Source organism: Ursus maritimus, unplaced genomic scaffold, assembly GCF_017311325.1.
Source record: "Ursus maritimus isolate PB19 unplaced genomic scaffold, ASM1731132v1 scaffold_35, whole genome shotgun sequence".
In the NCBI taxonomy this organism is placed as follows: domain Eukaryota; kingdom Metazoa; phylum Chordata; class Mammalia; order Carnivora; family Ursidae; genus Ursus; species Ursus maritimus.
In genome coordinates, this window is record NW_024426119.1 from 480,911 (window position 1) to 504,195 (window position 23,285).

The 23,285-nt window shown below is 36.4% G+C and overlaps 1 protein-coding gene across 2 annotated transcripts in view; it reads left to right on the top strand.

The window, feature by feature from the left end:
• The window catches only part of KATNBL1 (katanin regulatory subunit B1 like 1), a 41,001-nt gene that overhangs the window by 13,473 nt on the left and 4,243 nt on the right, over positions 1–23,285 (top strand). For both annotated transcript variants that reach the window (XM_040620424.1, XM_040620425.1), the window contains exons 2-9: positions 12,537–12,667; positions 13,597–13,637; positions 15,023–15,302; positions 19,560–19,678; positions 20,593–20,643; positions 20,733–20,822; positions 21,173–21,262; positions 22,067–22,160. In XM_040620424.1, the coding sequence (XP_040476358.1) occupies positions 12,551–12,667; positions 13,597–13,637; positions 15,023–15,302; positions 19,560–19,678; positions 20,593–20,643; positions 20,733–20,822; positions 21,173–21,262; positions 22,067–22,160 (882 nt within the window). In that variant the 5' untranslated portion in view covers positions 12,537–12,550. The remainder of the gene's footprint in view (positions 1–12,536; positions 12,668–13,596; positions 13,638–15,022; positions 15,303–19,559; positions 19,679–20,592; positions 20,644–20,732; positions 20,823–21,172; positions 21,263–22,066; positions 22,161–23,285) is intronic.

Sequence of the window (23,285 nt, forward strand, 5' to 3'; positions counted from 1 at the left end):
TATGATAAAATAGTATATAGTCATTTAAATCATTTTCAAAAAGACTTTTTAATATGTAGGAGAACACAATGTTAATGACAAAATGCAGCCTGTAGAAACTAAACTGCATAATAGGGCGCCTGGGTGGCTCAGTTGGTTAAGCATCTATCCTTCAGCTCAAGTCATCATCCCAGTGTCCTGGGATCAAACCCCACATCAGCCTCCTTACTCAGCGGGGAGCCTGCTTCTCCCTCTCCCTCTGCAGCTCCCCCCTTGTGCTTTCTATCTCTTTCTGTCAAATGCATATATAAAATCTTTAAAAAAAACAAAAACAAACTGAACTGCATGAGAGGAGAAGCACCAGAATAGATTGGTGGTTGAATTACTAGTGATTTTTTATTTTAATTTGACTTATTTTTAAAGTAAGTAATACTTGTATGAAAGGCAAAATTTTGTACAAAGGGAGCATAAAGTAAGAAAGTTTCTCTACTGTTTCCCAGCTGTGTGGTTCACCTCTCTGGAAGCATTCAGTGTTTGTTAGGATATTCTAATATGAGAGAGATCATTTTTATCCATGTTTATTTCTTTTATTTATTTATTTTTTAAAGATTTAATTTATTTGCTAGAGAGAGCGAGCACAAACAGGGGGAGCTGCTGGCAGAGGAAGAAGCAGGCTCCCTGCTGACAAGGCACCCGATGCAGGACTCGATTTCAGGACCTTGAGATCATGACCTGAGCTGAAGGCAGGCCCTTAACTGATTGAGCTCCCAGGCGTCCTATCCATGTTTATTTCTGATTTTTCCCCCTTTTATGCAACAGGATTTCTGCCTCCAAATCCAAGAATATGAAGTTAGGGAGGGACAGGACCATAGACTTCCTGCCCACCATCTGTTTTTGTTTCTCCCCCCTAGCCCACTTTCACATTACTCTTGTTGAGAAAAAGTTGACTGCATCTGCAGTCATTAAGGGGAATACTACCTCTAACCCAAAGAGCAAGGACCTGCCATTATATATATATATATATATATATATATATATATATATATATATATATATATATATATATTTATATAGCCCACAAAGAAGCTTTGCTCATTGAAGTAGTTTAGTATCTGATCTGTTTCTTTTATGAACATTTTTTTTAAGAGAGGATCTTTTTTTTTTTAAGATTTTATTTATTTATTCGACAGACAGCCAGCGAGAGAGGGAACACAAGCAGGGGGAGTGGGAGAGGAAGAAGCAGGCTCATAGCAGAGGAGCCTGATGTGGGGCTCGATCCCATAACCCTGGGATCACGCCCTGAGCCGAAGGCAGACGCTTAACCGCTGTGCCACCCAGGCGCCCCTCTTTTATGAACATTTTTAATCATATGGAGAGAGAGGATGGCATAATGAATATCCCAGTTACCCAGTTTCAGCCATTACCAGTGTTTCTTGTTTCATTGATTTTCCCCTACTTTGCAAATCCTAAACATCATCTCTTTTCATCTGTATGATTATGTATATGTATCTCTAAAAGACTCTTTAAAAAAAACAAAAGATGTAATAATAATACCATTCAACTAGAAATAATTAATGGTGATTCCTTACTGTCATACACTGCTGATGCAAATGTTAAATGGTACAACTTTTCAAAGTTTGGCAGTTTTCTTAAAAAGTTAAATGTATACCTAGCACCATCTCACTCCTAGGTATTTACCCAAGAGAAATGAAAGTATCTGTTCATGCTAAGACTCGTACAGGACTATTCATAGCAGCTTTATTAGTAATAGCCAAAACTGGAAACAACCCAAATGTCTATCAGCAGATGAATGCATAAACATAATTTTGATATACTCACACAATAGAATACTGCTCTGCAGTAAAAAGGAACGGACAATTGAATATATAACAGCATGGATGATTCCCAATATAATTATGTTGAGTGAAAGAAACCATAACCCCCCCTCCAAAAAAAGAGTATATACTATATGATTCTTTTAATATAAAGTAGTAGAAAATGCAAACTAATCTGTAGTGACAGAAAGCAGATCAAGTGGTTGGGGAGGAATTATAAAGGGACACAGGAAATTTTTAAAGATGGTGGATGGGGGGCACCTAGGTGGCTCTGTTGATTAAGTGTCTATCTTTGGCTCAGGTCATGATTGTGGGGTCCTGGGATCGAGCCCCACGTTGGGCTCCCTGCTCAACAAGGAGCCTGCTTCTCCCTCTACCTTTGCCTGCTGCTCCCCCTGCTTCTCCTCTCTCTATCAAATAAATAAATAAATAAAATCTTTAAAAAAAGATGATGGATAGGTTCCTTATATTGATTGTGGTAATGGTTTAATGGGTGTATGTATATATAAGTACACTTTAAATATGTACAGTTTATTTGTTATACTTCAGGGTTATAAATAATTCCTTAATATCACATATCCAATCAATATTCAAACTTCCCTAATTATTATACATTTTAAAAGCTTTTAAAAAATACGATCTTAAGCAATGTCCACATATTGTATTCAGTTGATGCAGTGTGTTTAAATATATAGCTTCCTCTTCTTTATTTTTCTTTCTTGCAAAATATTTGTTGAGGAAACTGAGTTTTGTGTCCCAAAGATTTTCTGTTTTCTGGATTTTTCTAATTATATCTCCATGGTAGTGCTTAACAGGTTCCTTTCTGACTTCTATTTCTTTTAATCTGGTAATTGGTAACAGGCAGTTGAAGCTTGATTATGTTCAGGCTAGATTTTTTGGCAAGAATATGTAATAGTGTTGTGAAGTGTATTTCCTGTTGTATCACATCAGGAGACATGTAATGTCTGATTGTCTCCTTGTTTGTGATGCTCAAGTTGATAAGTGGTTTGGATGTTATCAGCCCGATATATCCATTATACAGTTTCCCGTCAGCTTCTGTATCTGTTCTGGCTTTGTATTCATGCTCAAATTGAAAAACCATTTCTGGAGAAAAACCGAAAATATGGAAAAAAGAAAGCTCTAGTAGATTTTGATTTTTGAGTACCTAAGAGTTTTTACTGTGGTTGCTTTAGAGAGCTTTCCTTTATTTCATTTTTACAATTTCTGTTTGTCTTCAGGATTCAGATCTGGTACGACAGAAGATGTATTTCTAGATACTTGACTGCCTCTCAAATTAGATTCACTGCTGCTGCTTTTTTAGCAACCTGTGCTATCTGTTCCTCTTCTATAGCACTTGCTGTTTTATAGTTATTGACTTTCTTACTTCTTGTCATTCTTCCCCCCAGGCCACGAGCTTCTTGAGAAATAAGACATGTACTTCTGATTAGTCTCTTGATACACAGTAGTTGCTCAGTAAATGCATGTTGAATACATGTGCTTCCTTTCCTTTAATCATTTAAAAAATGAACTTGAAAATAATAGTACTTTGTGATGATACGCAGTTGCTCACTGGAGGATATACACTATATATGTTTATATTTTTGTGTCTTTATATATATTTAAATTAAGAGTTGTTGAATTACCTTTTAGATTGTGTATCTAAAGGTGTGTATCTAAAGGTGTATCTAAAGGTCTGCTCATGAAAAGTTTTGCAGTCTAATTGGCAGAAGGAGACATACGGGGATCAGTCAGTGCTCAGTCATGTTGTCATTTAGGCCCTCAGTTATTTGTTGTTGAAGTCCTAATCTATGTGATGTTAATTTACTAAGTACCATAAAAAATGTGAAGGAAGAGATCAATGAAGACAGGAATCAAATGATTCAGAGAGGAAGATTTGAACTCAGTCATGGTCAGAGAGGCTGTGATAGAATGGAAAGGTACGGTTCTGTTTCCATAAAAGAAGAAACATTTAGTTTCCAAAAAAAAAAAAAAAATGAAACATCAGGAAAGGCAGGAAGTATTAATAGCAAAAGAAATGAGACTTATTATCATAAAGTATGCTTTCTCTGATTAAGGATGCTTACAGTGAGTTTTTACCCTTTTCCCTGTTTCTTTTTGTGAAAGTGTTAATGTGGTTCATTTCTTAAATCTTTGCCATCTTCTGGGACGTCTGGAGGCTCAGGTGGTTAAGGGCCTGCCTTCGGCTCAGGTCATGATCCCAGGGTCCTGGGATTGAGTCCCGTGTCAGGCTCCTTGCTCAACGGAGAGCCTGCTTCTCCCTCTGCCTGCCGCTCTTCCTGCTTGTGCTCATGCTCTCTCTCTTTCTCTGACAAATAAATAAAATTGTAAAAAAAAAAATTTCTTTGCCATCTTCTCATACACTGACACTCTTGATCCTTCTGTGAACTTCCAGTGTTAGTTCTCTTTCTCTCCCCAAAATTTGCCTAGTGCTATGAAATCTCTTTAATCAGTTAAAATATTCTCTTCTTCAGTTTTGATAGGTTATTAACTTATTTACCCCCCATTCTCTTTGTCCTAGTTCTTCCTTTATTAAAAACAACAACAACAACAACAACAACAACAACAAACCCTATTTTACTGTCTGCAGGTTTTCTTTTACTTTTGGAGGCAGGGTAAATACACAAACATTTTCACTTTTGTAGGTGAGGAAAATGAGGCTCAGCTGTTTCCAAGGTCACATAGCTAGTTAAGAAGGAAAGCTGGGGATTTGAACATGGGACTATTTGACCTAATCTTTTAGCTACACTAGACGTTAAGGTTGGATGAGTCTTTAATTTTTCACCCAGGTAATGAATTTTGATACCTACTGCATAGTGAGCAAAAAGCTTTCCAGAGCGCCTGGGAGAGGCAGGAGAAGGCTTTGCAAGTTAAGATTTTAACTCCCACTAGCCTGCAAGTGAGAGCACTCACCCCTCATCATTACACACAGAGGGCACTGAGGGCATTTCCCGTCCTCGGGGCCAGACAGCCCACATAGATGAGTAGAACATAGAACCAAAAGGGTGGGCCTTAGTGATCACAGCTCAGAACAGATACATATATTTCAGATGCTTTGAGGAATGTTTCTGGAACCTCTGGCACTAAAATCTGGACCAATTCCTGAAGAAAAAGAATGGATGTGGGCCCAGTGGAACCATATTTCTCACTTCTGTCAAGTGAGTGTTGAGTGTCCAAGGAGCCTAATGAAAAGCCATGAATGATGTGTGCTCTGCACCCCAATTTTTTAAAGTCAGGTTATTGAGGCATCACTGACATGAGTTTTGACATACACAGAGTTGTGTGTGTATACTCACTACCGCAATCAAGAAATAGAACATGTCCCTCACTATGAAAAGTTCCCTCTGGGCCCTTTATGATCAGCTTCTCCTTCCTCGAGACTCTGGCAACCATTGCTGTTTTTCTTTCCCTATAATTTTGCCTTTTCTAGAGTGTCATAAAAATGAAGTTGTATAGTACATAGCATTGGGAGTCTCATTTCTCATTTAGCATATAATGAGATTGAGACATATTCATGTTGTCATGTGTATTGGTAACTCCTTCCTTTTTATTGCTGAGTATTTGGTAATTTTTATAGAAAAAAATACAAAAAATCTGTCTAGGAAGGTAAATCTTTTAATCGAGGTGGGGTGGCCGTATATCCCAATTTGCTTGGGACCAACCTGGGTTATGCCTACTGACCCAGCATAATTCCGTGAAGAGGGGAAAAAAGGTCAGAACGGATCTTTGAAATATTTTGAAGAAAGATTCAAGACGATTTAGTGATCAATTGGAAGAAAGGTGAGAGAAGTCAAAATAACTCGTAGGTTTTCAGTTGAGAGAAGTTTGATACCAGCAATTTAAAATGTGGTAGCTAGGAAGGGCCATTAGTTGGTTTGACATTGGAAGACATTGAAGAAGTTTGTTTTAGATGTGTTGACTTGGACGACCAATGCCGGATCGGCAGGCCAAATACATAGAAGTTAGAGCGACTGAAATAGCTGAAGCCTTGAAAGCATGTTTTTCCAATTTTAGTGTAGAGATAAGAGTTGTTGAAGGAAAAGGTACCGAAAGGGAGTAAGGGAACAAGGAGACTCAAAATACTGTAGTTCTATGTTCTGTGAATAGATACGTGCACGCGCGCAGGCGAGCACGCTGGGGTGCAGTGAAATGATGAAAAAGCTAAATGGTGATGAAGAATGAGCAGAGTTTTTACAGGTGGCTTGGCTGACCTTGATGTGAGCATCGTCAATGTTATATAAGCTTCAAGTGACCTGGAAGATGGAATTTTTTTCAGAAGAGAGGACAAAATAAAATCAAGGTCATAAAGGGTTAAAGAGAAAATGGAAACTAAAAAACACTCATTGTAGAAGTTTGGCAGGAAAGAGAAGTAGAGAAAGAGTATAGGAGTTGATAGAGGAAACCTGAGCATGTTTGAAAGCAGAAGGAGAGGAATCAGTTCAAAGGGAGATATTGAAGAGATAACCAAAAAAAAAAAAGAAAGAAAGAAAAAGAAAAAAAGAAATCGAAGATATAGAAGTGTGTGTGGAGGGAAACTAAGTCCCAAATGAGGTGAGAAAGCAACAACTGAGAAAATTAGCTGTCCTGATTTTAGAAAAGGTTAAATAGAGCCTTCCTATGAAATGTTACACCTTTTTCACTTTTTTACTATAAGGGAGTTGTATAATTAAACCGCTTTTTATAAGACAGTGACCTCATTAAGTTTTAAAGTATTTATTCAGATTATGAAAATAGAGAAACCTATAAATGAAAGGAAAAAATCACCTGTAATTCCACTAGCATTAAATAATTTATGTTAATATTTTGATACAGCTGTTCTGAATATGCATTGATAATTTATATGCACACACACGCATACACACACATATAGTTCAGATAGCTTTTAAATAACCATTTATTTTTTAACCTCTTTATAATGCTATTATTTTTTGAAACTTCCACTCACAAAACATTCTTTGAAAATAGTGTTTTTAATATTTCATTGTAAGCACCGATCCCATTTGGATCAACCTTAGCATTCTCAATTCCCTTTTTTATCACCTTGTTTTTTAACCTGATCCAGATTTCACTGTTAAACGTTTAAATAAGTGCTGCAGATACCAAAGCAGTTATTAAGTGTCTAGTACCTGAATTTAGGTGAAGGGAATCCATATCCACAGGCTCTGAAGATTATACCAGAAAAACCTCAACTTGAAGGAAAAAGCCCATGTTCATCTTTCCCATTCATTTTTTTTGTGTGGCAGCTTCCTTATGTGGGAAACCTGTGATTTGTCTGTCTTTAAAACTTAAAAATCCACTAGTGGGACTTAGAAGAGAGAAGAAAAGGTTACCCTTATAGGGTAAGGGAAGGATAGGAGGTAGGACTCCCTTATAGTTTATGTCCATTTGTCTCTCCTGTCGTCTCCTCAGAAGAATTAGTACTCTCATCTTATTCAGCTATTCTGGATTGAAAGTTGACTCTACTGTGGTTATGAATGAGTTGCATTCAATTAATGAAAACAAAGTTGTGGTAGAATCCATGGATTCTATGCCCTACACTCTGCCGCTAACTAGCCTAGTATCTTTGGGCAAGTTACTTGATCTCCTGGGCTAAAAAAATGTTAAGCTAAAGCCTTAAATTCTAAAACCTCTTTCTTATTTATGTATTTTATTATTATATAATAATGGTTATGTACAGTTTTCAACCTCAAGACTCTTGGGGAATACCATTCAAGCCCTTTGAGAGAGTCTGTGGTGGTAATTGGAGAGTACTTGATACCAGGAATATTAATTATTATAATTCTTAGTGCACAACCATGCTTTGCCTTTTAAAAAGAGGAATGAAATTGCCTAGTGAAATTGCAGAGTTAAATACAATGTAAATAATTGATGTACTATAGTATATTAATATGAAAAGAAAGTTTAAATTAATTTGATCTTACGCTGTAACAAGTTACTAGAGACAAAAGTCCAGATGTGTTTCATTCCTGTATGATTAGTTTTTCTCATTGTTTTGAGTAGATAGGGAGTATGTGAACACTTAGAGCTGTTTAATCTCTTCATTTGGCAGCCATTGTAGTAGATTATATGAATAGAACCCTTTTCATCTTTCCGATAAGAGAAAGCTTCTGTATAAAGGGAATTCAACCCTCCAGCTCCTTCTGTGTGCCAGTGTTTTCCTACCTTCTCAAGAAAATATCCATAAGCAATCACTGTTATCTTTTTTTTTTGTCTTATCTTTAAGAGAAAATACGTGTTATAGTCAACGTTCAGAACAATTATAGGTAAAGTTAGTATTTTGATCTTTTCTCAGTATCTCCCAGCCCTTGCTTTTATTCTCTTTAGGCATTGTTTCCTTTTATTCTTTTTGCATTAAAAGATTATCCTTTCTAGTTTCTATAATCATTGTCTTCAACCGCTCTTTATCCCATTTCAGTTTATTCTTTTTGTATATTATCAAACAGCACTGTGGAAGCACCTACAGGCTTCAACAGTTGCTTTAAACTATTTTAGTACCACTGTCAGATGCTCTGGAGGGGAAAGGATTATCTTACTGCCCAAGAAGGGTGCTACCAGATGTATAAGAAATAAAGCAAATTGGAGTTTGTAGTGTAAAAATCCTTTGTAATGAGACTTTACCAATTACAATTTTGATAATTTACTTTTTTAAAGCTTTATTGAAGTATAATTTACATACCATAAAATTCACTTTTTTTAAATGTACAGTTTACTGATTTTAAAAATATACAGAATTGTACAATCATCAACCACAATCTAATTTTAGAACATTCCATCACCACCATCACCCCCAGAGAAGCCTTGTGTCCATTTGCAATTATTCTCACTCCCACCTCAGCCCTAGGTCTCTATGCTCTTTACTTTTTTTTTTTTTTTAAAGATTTTATTTATTTATTTGACAGAGATAGAGACAGCCAGCGAGAGAGGGAACACAAGCAGGGGGAGTGGGAGAGAAAGAAGCAGACTCATAGCAGAGGAGCCTGATGTGGGGCTCGATCCCACAACGCCGGGATCACGCCCTGAGCTGAAGGCAGACGCTTAACCGCTATGCCACCCAGGCGCCCCAACTTTTTTTTCTTTTTAAGATTTTATTTATTTATTTGAGAGAGAGAGCAGGGGAAGGGGCAGAGGGAGAGAGACAAGCAGATTCCCTGAATGGAGAGCCTGACTTGGGGTCAATCCCAGGACCCCAAGATCATGACCTGAGCTGAAGTCAGAGGCTTAACCAACTAAGCCACCCAGGAGCCCCTCTATGCTCTTTACTTTCATGGACATTTCGTATAACTGAAATAACATAATATCTTGTCTTTTGTGTTTGGCTTCTTTCACCTAGTGTGATGTCCATACGTATGGTTGCATGTATTAATATTTTGTTCATTTTTGTTGTTGAGTAGTATTCCCAGCAGATATATCACATTTTGTTTTTCCATTCACCAACTGATAGACATTGGGGTTGTTTCTACTTTTTGGCTCTTCTGGAAAATGTTTTTATCACCATTTGCATACAAGTCTTTGTGTCTACATGAACTTTCATTTCTCATGAGTAAATATGTGGGGGTGGAATTTCTGGGTCATATGGTAAATCCATATTTAACATTTCAAGAAACTGCCAAACTGTTTTCCAGAGTCACTATGCCATTTTACATCTGTACGGTAATGTATGAGGGTTCCAGTTTCTCCACATCCTTCTCAGCATTTGTTACTATATGTCATTTTTATTATAGTCATTCTAGTGGTTGTGAAATAGTACGTCATTGTGGTTTTAACTTGCATCACTATCATGGCACGTCCGTGTTCTGTTGTTGGTTGCAGTTTTCTATCACTGTTGATTTTATCCTGTTGGTTGATGGTATTGTCTTATAGCCTTGTTGAATTTGTCTATTTGTTCCATCAGTCATTGGGAGGAGATATTGTTTGTTTGTTTCATATGTTTTCAGATTCTCTGGTTCTGAAATCTGACAATTATGTGCCTTGTCGGTCTATTTTCATCCACAATGCTGACCCTCATTGTGCCCTTTCAAATTTTTTTTTTTAAGATTTTGTTTATTTATTTGAGAGAAAGAGAGCTAACAAGAGAGAGAGAAAGAGCAGGGAGGAGAGGGAGAAGCAGGCTCCCCGTGAGCAAGGAGCCTGATGTGAGGCTGGATCTCAGAACCCTGGGATCATGACCTGAGCTATCCAGGTGTCCACCCTCATTGTCCTTTTTTCAGTGTGGAAATTCATGTCCTTCAGTCCTGTACAGTTTGCAGTTATTTCTTTGATTTCTTCTTTGTTTTCTCTGTACTCATTTGAAATTCCATTTATTTGGATATTGGTTCCTCTAAGCCAATCTTACCTATTTTTTTTTTCTTCTGTATTTCAGGAGATACCCTCAAGTTTCTCTTCCAGCTTTCTACTGATTTTTTTTTTTTTTGCTCTCTTATTATATCCTATTTTTAATTTCCAAATCTTTGTTGCTTTGTGTGTGTGTGTGTGTGTGTGTTTGTCTCATTTGTGTTTCATATATACAATTTGTTCTTATCTCTCAAGGATTTCTGAAAGTCAAGTTTATTGAGATATAATTTACATATGATAAAAATTCACCCGTTTTTGTGCATAGTTACATTAGTTTGACAGGTAACTACCACCATAATCAAGATGGAAAGCAGTTCTTTGGAGGCTTTGACCATCACTGATGTCAATATTTTTAGGTGTGTGTGTGTGTGTGTGTGTGTGTGTGAGAGAGAGAGAGAGAGAGAGAGAGAGAGTGAATGTATGTGTGTTTTCCTCTGGGACTGATCAGAGTTCCCAAAGGAGGATCTTCTATACTCTTCCTGGAGTGTACAAGGCTGGCCGCAAGCTTCCATGAGGCAAATGGTAGAAAGAAGTTTAGATCTCAACTTTCACTTGATCCCCTGTTAGAATATACTCCTCTCCTTCATTTGTGCCTGGTGTTTCCTATCCCAAGGACTCTTTTTAAAATTTTCCATACAATAAAACTTTTATTGGAATGGGGAAAGGGATCTAGGGACTAATTGTGTCTTAAATGGACGTTCAGTCTTTCTCATTCTTTTTTTTTTTTTTAAAGATTTATTTATTTGAGAGAGAGAGTGCACACGCATGAACAAGGGTGGGGGGAGAGGGAGAGGCAGAGGGAGAAGTAGACTCCCTGCTGGATAGAGAGCGTGATGTGGGCTTGATCCCAGCCACTTAACCGACTGAGCCCCCAGGTGCCCTCATTCTCCTTACTTATTCTTAAGCCTGCATTTATCCCCACTTCTTGAGGTCCTCAAGGTCGCAAAGTCCTGAACCTTTTGGGGATTCTGCTTTTTACCTTTCCTCATTGCCGATTTAAGATTTGGCTTTCTCAGATCTGCTGTCATTTATCACGCTCTTCAGTTTCCAAAATGTTACTGCCATCAGCTCATCTTTTCTTCTTTGTCCTTATGGATTTTATGCCTTTAAAAACCTTTTACTATCATTGTAATGGGGCTTCAGGGAAGAGTAGGAGTAACTGCTTATGTTTAGTCCATTATCTTTAATAATAAAAGTCCCCCTTTCTTTAAAAAAGAAAAGCTTACCTTGTGCAAACAATCCTTTATGATCCAGCTTCTATCTTTCCAGCCTCATTTTTTCTCTGCTACAACGCACCTCCAGCCTAAGCTCCAGTCACATGCATCTTCTTAAGAGATTGCCAAACAAACCATGTTGCTTCATGCCTTTCAGTTCTGCACATGCTATTTTTTCAATGTGCTATTTGTCCTTTAAGTCTCTGCTCAGTGAAGCTTTGCTGACTCACATGACTGCCCCTCTGTTGCAGTGTTTATTGTATTACTGTAATTATTTATTTTTTAAAAAAGTCTCTTCCTAAAGATTTTTTAATCTGGGGGTGCAGCGGGAAGGGATGTCCATGGATTAATGGCAGGAAATCTTAGAATACCCTGAAATTATTTGCAAATTTTCATGTGTTTGTGCATATTTTTGGAAAATTCTCTAAAGCGGATTTTCTTCTAAGAGTGTGCATCAGAAATGCTGTGGAGCTTCTTAAAAATATAATTGCTGGGGCGCCTGGGTGGCGCAGTCGTTAAGCGTCTGCCTTCTGCTCAGGGCGTGATCCCAGCGTTCTGGGATCAAGTCCCACATTAGGCTTCTCCGCTAGGAGCCTGCTTCTTCCTCTCCCACTCCCCCTGCTTGTGTTCTCTCTCTCACTGACTGTCTCTCTGTCAAATAAATAAATAAAATCTTTAAAAAAAAAAAAAAAGAAAAATTTAAGGGTTAGGCATAAAACAAGTCAGATAATATATAGTTTGAGTTTTGTTCCTCTGCTGCTTGTAGTTGTATTTGACCCAGTGATTTGATTCAAAAACTAGGCTTCTATACATTTGGATGTCATTGATACTTACTGTATAGACCTGATTTCATAACCTGTAAATTTAAATTTAATATATGGCTAGTGATATAGAAAATGGGGACATTGACATGTTGCATTGGCAAAAAATATATGCCATATTATTGTTAACTGGCTTCAAATAGGAGTCTAATTTAATTTCCTGGAATGCCCTGCCTTGTGTTTCCTCTGTTTAAGGTTTTAAAAAGTGTATAAATTAGAACTGTGTCCTCTGCTTTACTCATAAACCTCTTTTACATAGTGTTGTATTTTTATATGTCTGTTAATGATCAGGCTCTTTTGCTTTTTTTATTTTCCATTATTTTTGTTTTATTGTTTAGGTATTTAAGAGATTATGGCATCTGAAGCCCACAATGTTAAAAAACGAGCCTTTTGTAATAACATTGAGGATCATTCCACTGATCTTCCTAGAAAAAGGATCTCTAATTTTACTAATAAGAACATGAAGGAGGTAAGTGCATGGTTCTAGGTAGTGGGTAAGACAGTATCTTAATCTTTTCTTGCTACTATCGTAGACTGGGTGACTTCTAAACAACGGAAATTTATTTCCCACAGTTCTGGAGGCTGGGCAGAAGCCTGAGCGAGATAAAGGCACTGGCCAGTTTGGTGTCTGGTTAGAGCCTCTTTCCTGGCTCATAGTTGGCTATCTTCTCTGCTGTGTCCTCACATGGTAGAAGGGGCAAAAGAGCTCCCTGGGGTCTCTTTTATAAGGGCAGTAATCCCATTCATGAGGGTACCACCCTCATGACCTAATCACCTCCCAGAGTCCCCACCTTCTAATATCATTCATTTTGGGCATTAGGATTTCAACATGAATTTTGAGGAGACATGGTCATTCAGTACATCACAGATTGTTTAAACTGATAAGTCTGTGGATAGTTTTGGTTAAATCATTTAAACAATAGGAAGATGATAATTTGCTTAATCTCCCAGAATTAAGTGGAATTAATGAAATATTGAAAACTGTTTATATTCCAAAAGCTCTAAAAACTTTATGGACAGTATGCTGTTTTGATATGATATCATGTGAATATTACAGTTTGATTCTAAAGAGGAGTCTCGGAGGTGCTTTTTTTTCCACCATTGCAGGGCTCATTCATGCTGATATAATTTCCTTTAAACAATATTAAAAGTCAACGCACTTATTAAGTACCATGTAAGTAAAATATATGACTAGTGGCATGGAAAATAGGGAAATAGATATGTTGCTCTGTCAAATATACCTACACACAGTGTTGTTGTAACTACAGACTGAAACTGCAGATTTAATCTGAAAACCTTAACTGTGGAATTTCAGATTTGTTGATATCAATTGCAGAATTTACACAGCTTCACAGAAGAACTTAAATATGCTGTTAACTATCTACTTTTCTTTTTCAGGTTAAGAAATCTCCAAAACAGTTGGCTGCTTACATAAATAGGTAAGAGCTTCTTTAAAGTTTGTGGGAAACAGAAATATTGAAAGCTAGGTAAGAATGAAAAAGAAGGGAAAAAAAAGTCTTCTCTTTTATTATAATAAGTAACTTATTGTCAGGTAGCTCTTTTGTGCCAGTCACTGTGGAAGACACATCAGTATTATCTCTAATCCTTACAACAGTCCTACTAGAAAGGTATCATTGCCCCTACCAGTTGATGAGAAAAACTAACGATTTGTGATTTGTTCAGGGTCATACAGCCAGAAAGTGGTAAAAGTGGAATTCATTCCCAGATCTTTTGAACCCTGAAAGCACTTTCTACTAAACTACTGGTTCTCAAAATGGATCTGAGGACAATGGGGGTCCCTGGAACCCCAATTAGTTAGTTTATGAGGTCAAGACTATATTCGTAACAATAACATTAATTCACCTTCTTCATTTTCACTCTTACAAATAGAATTTTCCAGGGGCTACATGATATTTGATACCATGGTAGATTGAATGCAGAAACAGATATGAGAATCTAGCTGTTTTAACTAAATATTAGAGATTTTGCACAAATGTAAAGAACAGTGCCATTCTTATCACTATATTTCGTTTTGGAAAATGGGTTTGTTTGGGGATTTTTTTGGTAAAATATTCTGTTAATATGTAATAAGCTTATTATTTCTTAAACGAATCAGTAAGTTTTCTCAGTTTCAGTGTCTGATACAGTAAATATCAGTAGATACTGCCCACATAAAAAAATTCTTTTCAAACCTCAATAATTTTTAAGAGTTGCAAGGTATCCTGAGGCCAAAATGTTTGAGACTCACCATATAAAACTGTGAGATTTGCTCTATTGTGTTTTATCTTACTTAAACAAATTAAATATACTTAAGTTTAATCAAAGTAAGTATTCTTAGGGCGCCTGGTGACTCAGTCTTTTAAGCATCTGTCTTCGGCTCAGGCATGATCCCAGGATCCTGGGATCAAGCTCTGGACTGGGCACTCTGCTCAGTGGGGAGCCTGCTTCTCCTTCTTCCTCAAACTCTCCCCCTGCTCTTGCTTTCGCTTCCTCTGTCTCTCTCAAATGAATAAATTAAAAAAATCTTTAAAATATATATGCATATTCAAATTCGCCCAACTCAAATATAAATATCTAGTTATGCTTCTTCAGTTTCATTTGGTATGAAGTATCATCCTTTTCATTGCTTTTCAGATGGTTTGGAATTTTTTCCCTTTTATTTTCCTTTTTGATTTAAGAGTTAAGGTTTTTAAAATTCTGTTTACTTCTAATTTTGTGATTTGTGATTACAAAATGTGACCTATTAAATCTTTCTTCTTAAAAAGTTGTGAAGGTTTTCATGTAGTTCTTTTTCACTTATTAAGCAAATCAATTCTTCTTACAGAACAGTTGGACAAGCTGTGAAAAGCCCAGATAAACTACATAAGGTGATCTATCGCAGAAAGAAAGTGTATCATCCTTTTCCAAATCCTTCTTACAGAAAAAAACAGTCCCCTAGAAGTGGGGGCTGTGACATGGCAAATAAAGAAAATGAACTGGCTTGTGCAGGTCACCTGCCTGAAAAATTACGCCATGATAGTCGAACATATTTGGTTAACTCCAGTGATTCTGGTTCTTCACAGACAGAAAGCCCATCATCAAAATATAGTGGGTTTTTTTCTGAGGTAAGTCATTTAAATGAGCTTAACTTTATTCCTATTATACTATTCGCTTTTTTCTTTGTCATATTCTGCCTGTTGAATTCAGACTCTTTGAGTGATTCTAACTCCCTGAGACAGTTTTCTAGATTAACCAAATTTGAATCAGTAGTTACTCCATTTCACTAAGTTAGTGATATCTGAGATGGAATGCAATGGCTGACAAGCTGCTATAAATATTCAAAATGGCAAGTTGGCCAGCAGAGATTTAAAGGAAAGGAGAAGAAGACATCTTGCCTAAAAAATAGACAACCAAAGCCAGTTATCCAGGAACAAACGTTTTGCTTGGCTATCAGAATTGCCATTGAAGGCTTTGTTCAGGCAAACCTGCAGAGGTTTGCTACTATTCTAGCTCAGGTAAAATTGGTTGTTTGAACAGGCTCAAGGGAATTTGGGGGTGGGGGGGTGGGGGAGGGCGGTAATAGAAATATTCTAAAACTGGATTGTAATGATGGTTGTATAATTCTGTAAATTTATTAAAAATCATATTATATACTTTCAATGGGAGAGTTTTATGATATAACACCTCAAAAAAAGTTCTTTTTTAAAAATGGTCATTTGAGGGGTGCCTGGGTGGCACAGTTGTTAAGCGTCTGCCTTCGGCTCAGGGCGTGATCCCGGCGTTATGGGACCGAGCCCCACATCAGGCTCCTCCGCTAGGAGCCTGCTTCTTCCTCTCCCACTCCCCCTGCCTGTGTTCCCTCTCTCGCTGGCTGTCTCTGTCAGATAAATAAATAAAATCTTTAAAAAAAAAAAAAAAAGGTCATTTGAAGGAATAGTTAGGTAAAGTTTAATAATTATTAATAACATGTTTTTTGTGTATGTTGTAAAAAATGAACCCAAAGGAAAAAATTATTCATAATCTCAACATTTGGAAATAACAGTATTAAATTTTTGATATATCTTTTTTCTTCATATTGTACGTGTTGCTTGATTACTTGATTTTTATGTTTAATAAATTTGGATTTTTCCACGTAATTAAATAATTCTACAATTTTTTGATGGATACATAACAATTTCTTTTACTATGATTTAGTACACTTAGTATTATTTCTATCTGGCATGACAGCTTGAAAAATATTTTCTGTGGCATGCAAACTAAAATATTTTTTTAAGGATTTATTTATTGAGAGAGAGTGCACATGCACGAGTTGGGGGAAGGGCAAAGAGAGAGGGAGAGAGAATCTTAAGTGGACTCCCGGCTGAGTGTGGAGCCCCACACAGGGCTCCATGGCACAAACTGAGATCATGACCTGAGCGGAAAGCAAGAGTCCAACACTCAATCAACTGAGCCACCCGGGCACCCCAGAAAAAAGTTTTTTTTAATTAAAATGGTCGTAAGTGTGTAGGTGAATGAAAATGTGCATCACGTTTAGGGTAATAATTACAAGTAAATAAGATGAAAGAAAGGTGGAAATTTAAATGTTTAAAAAGTAAAAACCATAATGAAATGATGCAAAAAAAGATTGTATTTGCCAGTGAATATCTTCCTATTTGTAAAAATAAGATCCTGGAGTAATAGAAAGTAATTCCAGGAGAAGTGAAGAAAGTGCATGTAGTATCTGTGAGAAGAAAGGAAGCAGGGGGGCACTGGGTGGCTCAGTCGCTTAAGCCTCTGACTCTTTGTTTCCACTCAGGTCATGATCTCAGGGTCCTAAGATTGAGTTCTGTGTAGGGCTCTGTGCTCAGGGTGGAGTCTGCTTGGGATTCTTTCCCTTTTCCCCCTCCCTCCCCTTCTGTCTCTCCATGTGTTTATGCCTGTGCTCACACTCTCTCAAGTAAATAAATAAAATCTTTAAAAAAAAAAAAAAGGGAGAATTTGACTTAATAGTGAATTATCATGGACCCTGGAGAATAGGATGGTAACCAAACTTAGTATTAAAGAGAATCGCTGTCATGCTAATTCATTCACAAATAACCTTTGAAGGCTCCCAGCTGTGCATGCATTCTGCAGACTCTGAGGAGTTACATCAACAGAGGAGAAACAGACAGTGCTCCTGCTTTCATGCAGTTATAGAAGTGATGGGGCCAACACCAGTCACATAGTCAAAGAAACTACATACTCTGAAGGAAAAGAATATATGACTATATAACCCAGAAATCTGGCCTAGATTGGGACCTAGGTTGGTTCATCAGTTGAATTGAGGGAATGAACATTCTGAGTGCAAATACCTTTAAAAAAAAAAAAAAAAAAAGAAAGCTTCAGTTGTGCATTTGAATTAGTGCCGTGGTGAGTCCTTTTTTCAAGGTCCCCCTTTTAATTTGCTCTCATTTTGAGTACTTTGCACAAACCTTCCTTAACATGACACTTAATAAGTTTATTTATCTTTTGTTATTTTTTTTAAGATTTATTTATTTTGAGAGAGAGCGCGCGCGCGTGCGTGCGCATTCGTGCGCATTCGTGCATGCAGTGGGGAGGGGCAGAGGGAGAGAGAGTTAAGCAAACTGAGTTGAGCACAGAGCCCAATGCAGGGTTTGATCTCACAACCCTGAGATCAAACCTGAGCCAAAACCAAGAGTTGGTTGTTTAACCAACTGTGCCACCCAGGAACCTCTGATCTTTCCTTATTTCAAACCTTTTTTACTGACTCACTAGTGCCTGCTCTAAAACCTTAATCTAAACGTGGTAACATTATTTTGTCCAAGTTCAAATACAAATAACCTTTTGACCCAACAGTTTTATGCCTAGGTATATACCCAAGAGAATTGTAAATATATGTCCACACAAACACTTACAAACAGATGTTCATAACGTTCATAATAGCCCAAAGTGGAAACATTCCAAATGTCCTTCACCCGATGTATGGATAAATAAAATGTCATATATTCATACGGTGGAATATCATTTGACCATTATAAAGGAGTTAAGTACCAGTATATGCTACACTATGTATAAACCTTGAAAACATTACGCTGTGTGAAAGAAGCCACATAAAAAAGGCCACATATTGTATAATTCAATTTATATGAACTGCCTAGACTAGGTAAAGTCACAGAGACAAAAAATAGATTAATGGTTGCCAGGGGCTGGAAAGAAAGGAGAATGGAGTTTAGGGTTTCTCTTAGGGATGATGAAAATACTGATTTTAAAATTGATTGTGGTGATGGTTGTACAATCCACAGATATACTAAAAACTACCAAATTGTACATTTTAAGTGGTTAAGTTTTATGGTATGTGAATTATATCTTAATCTGTTGTTTAAAAAAAATGGATCTAGTTGTTCTAGTGGTTCTAAAATTAATCTTACCGAAATATTTGTACAAGTGTACATATTTGCATACATAAGGATCTCCACTGATGCGTAGTTTTAATAGGGAAAAATCAGAATCAATCTAAATAAATTATGGTATATAACAACTGGAGACAATATAATTGTTTTTTGAAAATGAGGTTGATCTATGTTTTGACATTAAAATCCTTATAATATATAAGTGAAAAACAAGGTTTTCAAAAATACAGATATTAATATTTTAATTTTATATCTATCTAATTTGTATGTCTAGAAAATGGTTTGGAAAGATACATGCCAGTCTATTAACTGTAATTACTTCTGGGAAGTGTTTCAATAGGAACATATTCCCTTTATTAAAAAAAATGAGTGAATGAATTTAAATACTGGTTATGGAACTGAATTTTTTGATTCCTTTCTCGTGTTATTCAGTTGATAATGACAAGCCTGCATATATTTACCTTTTCCTTTAATCCACATAATAAATTAAATCCTAAATTTGTAAGTGAGTTAAAAATAATTTATTTTACAAATTATTGAGATTTAAAAAGAAAATGGTAGCAAATAAAAAGTATTGATAAAAAAGAAACAAGTCTAAATTTATTCAGATCATTTGTTTACTATGTTCAACTGCAACATTCCTTTTGTGGGGTCAGTGAAAGGAGTCACCTCTGCATAATTTTAAAATATGTCTACCAGAATAATTTAATTGGAAAAAAATGGTTTCATGTCATGTTTCAGTGTGCTTTTTTTTTTTTTTTAAGATTTTATTTATTTATTTGACAGAGAGGCAGCCAGCGAGAGAGGGAACACAAGCAGGGGGAGTGGGAGAGGGAGAAGCAGGTTCCCAGCAGAACAGGGAGCCCGATGCGGGGCTCGATCCCAGGACTCCGGGATCACGCCCTGAGCCGAAGGCAGACGCTTAATGGCTGACTGAGCCACCCAGGCGCTTCTTCAGTGTGCTTTTTAACAAATTAGATTACTGCCTTTCAGGTTTCTCAGGACCATGAAACAATGGCACAGGTTTTGTTCAGCAGGAATTTAAGATTGAATGTAGCTTTAACATTCTGGAGAAAGAGAAGTATAAGTGAACTTGTAGCTTATTTGGTGAGGTAAGTGTGGCCTTTTATGCTTTTATTCAGTTAAAGTAATTTCCATGTTTTATCTTGATTTGCCTCTTTTTTTTTATGTTATACTGGCTAAAATTGTAAACTTCTTGACTTTAGCTTCAGTAGCAACAATATAGTTTAAATTACATTTATCACCAGTCTAAGAGTAACCAAAATACAGAAAATCATCTGTTTCATCATATTGAACAAAGCTATTACCTTCTTTAAGATTCTTATGTATAAAACTAGGAGATACCAGTATGGGGAAAGTAACCTTTTAAAAATCCCCTTTGAGTCAAAATTTTAAGCATGGCTTTCCTCAGTATATTCAAGACTCTTCTCAAACATTATCTCCGCCCCCCCCCCCCCCCCCCCGCCCCAGAGTGGGGGCAGGCGGGGAGCGTGGGATGGGGGGGAAAGGTGGGGGTGGTAACAGGTGGGCAGAGAGGGAGAGAGAGATTTTTTGAGCAGGCTTTGTGCTCAGAGCCCCACATGGGGCTAGATCTCACATTCCTGAAATCATGACCTGAGCCAAAATCAAAAGTTGGGTGCTTAACCATCTGAGCCAACCAGACACCCCACTTCTCCAATATTATCTTAATGAGGCCTACCCTTTCCACCTTATTTAAAAATACATATTTCTTCACTCCCTGTCTCTCCTATTTTATTTTTTCCGTACCACTTGCTACCATCAACTTGCTGTATATATTTTGCTTGTTATCTGTCTGCCTCCTTCCACACCCCATCCCCCCACACACACTCTGAAATACAAGTGCTATCTCCTGTTTAGTGTTGCATCCCCAGCACCTGGCTCATCCTAGAGACTCAGATTATTTGCTGAATGAGTAAATTTCTCAAAAGCAGTGTGAAGGTTATAAATAAGAAAATCAGCTCTCCAAACCGTTTTGTACCCACAGGATAGAAGACCTTGGAGTTGTTGTGGATTGCCTTCCTGTGCTCACCAATAGGTAAAAAAAAGAATATGTTTCAGAAAAAAAGTAAGTTTGAAGGAGGACAAATGACTGTTCATATTTTTACAACTTTGTATTTATTTTAGTTTACAGGAAGAAAAACAGTACATCTCACTTGGCTGCTGTGTAGATTTGTTGCCTCTAGTAAAGTCCCTACTTAAAAGCAAATTTGAAGAGTAAGTGCTAATGTGACTCTCAGTTCATTTTTCTCTTTCAACATCCTTGGTTTTGTTTCTTGTGAGTGCGTAGTGGTAGACTGAGTTCCATGAGACATGCATGGTTTCTGTTTTCAAGGAGCTTGTAGCCCAATTAAGAAAAGAATACGAAATGATTAAAGAATAATTACAAAAGCATCTATAAACAACTTACATAAAATATAGCTTTTGAAAGTAGTGAAATAAAATTTTTAAAGGGGAAAGATCAGTGTGTGTATGTGCTTTTTGAGGTGGGGGCAGAGTATGTATCTTTTTTTGTAAAGGCTTGTTGGGTGAAAACACTTGAATTCTGTAACAAAATGTCATTTCAGATATATAATAGTTGGTTTAAACTGGCTTCAAGCAGTCATAAAAAGGTGGTGGTCAGAACTATCATCCACAACAGAAATTATAAATGATGGGTGAGTATATCTTTAAAAATAAACTCAGTCTAATAAAAATTTTTTTCAGAAAAGCAGTTTGATTAAACTAGGTGATAATTCTATTCCATGATCATCATTAAATAATAATGTATTTTCTTCATTTTCAGAGAAATATTAAATTGGAATAGTGTTCACATGTGAAATTACACATGGAAGTTGAATTCCAGAGCCCAGTAACTGCCCCCTCCCTGGCAGAACCTTACACTTCATTTTAGAAGGAAAAAGCACAATAGTGATTTAACCCTCAGACCTCTTATAATGAATAAGGGAGAAAGAAAAGAGATGGCTTTTGGTGGGTTAAATATTGAGGCATAGGGATGGAAGCATCCTGCATCCTATAGGTCTTTTGACTACCTAGACATTAACCTGAGAATCCAATGTGGATGGTTATAACTCTAAAAACTGTACTATAATCATCATAATTTGAATATTACCTTGATGTAAAAATGTGTGAGTATTCTACCAGATGAACCAGATTATCATGAAGCTGCAAAAAAACATCTCCCAAGTCTTCCTAAAGATTTTCTCTCTAGGCTCTCAAAAATTTCCTACTTCATACCTAAGACCAGGTTGTCCAAATGCTCCAAATGCCTAGTTTTCTTTCCTGCTTTAACAAATAAGTAATCTTTAACTTCCATAGTTGGCAAGTATTATTTTAAAGAGTTGCTTGATTTCCAGTGGTACAATTTCTCCTGATAAATACTTAAAAAATTTAAAAACTGTGTTAAGTGTATTTACTAAGTCCATATTCTTATATTTGCGTTCTTTCTTCTTTTCTCATAGAAATATTCAGATTTTAAAACAACAATTAAGTGGCTTATGGGAACAGGAAAACCATCTTACTTTGGTTCCAGGATATACTGGTAATATAGCCAAGGTAATCTACACTGAAGCTTAAAAACTTAAGCTTAAAATCTCTATTTAAACTTAATTAAATATTAGAAATAATATATTAGTATTATGCATTTATAAATGAAGTCTTTCAAATATCCAATACAGTACTATTCTAATAAGGCCTAAAGTCAGTTTCGTATTTATATATGCTTAAGGTCCTCTCAATATGAATATGACTTTGGAAGAAACACAGGAATTAGCCATTGAATGTGTTTCAGATGCAGCTGTGGAAATGATGTGCTAGAGGGAATTTAATGAACTAACTCCAATTAGAGAAAGGGTTAAGAACCCAGGTTAGGAAGGCATCCGAAAAACAGTGACACTCAGGAAGCAAGGGGTGAAGAATGTAATCAAATGGTTTCAGGGTATTATTTTTTACTTGGCTTTTTCTAATGTCATGCTTTTGCGAAAGTAAATTTTCAAATCACAGTGTGAATTTGACATTGTTCTTTATTTTCTTATCTCTTAAGGGAAAAGGTGCATTGCTAATTTGGATTTTAATATTTAAACTCCAGAAATCATTGGTAGTTAAAATATAATTGCAGGAGGAAAAAAATCACTGTTAAGAAATATTTGCACCCTTTTACTGGGCATACTGCTATCATAAATGGGCATTACTCAGAAATATACAAGCATTCTTTAGTTTAAAAAATACAGTATCCTAAGTAAGAGGTATTATGTTATGGACTTAGTTGTGAAATTCTCCTTGGATACCTTCAAGAAAAGAAGCAAAATGATGGATCAAACAAGTGTGTGACCACTGGGTATAATTTTACTCTGTAGAATTCTTAATGATGAAAATCTCATAAACAAATACCAATTTCCAGTTTTTTGTTGTTTTAGTTTGTTCTTTCAGTAACGGGGGGAAATGAAGTAAAAGTTGATAAAAAATTGATCGAGAGCGTGTATTATATGTCACCTTGTTCTGGAGGCACCTTGCATTCTTGTTAGTAGTACTGAAAAAATACTGTCTCCTTAGAAATTTGCTTTCAATTACAATTTCTTACAAAGAGAGAGGCTTTATTGTGATTATGACCTTAGATACTGTATTTATTATTGAAGACAATATTGAGTGATTTAAAAAGTTCTGTGAAGTTCCTTAAATTGT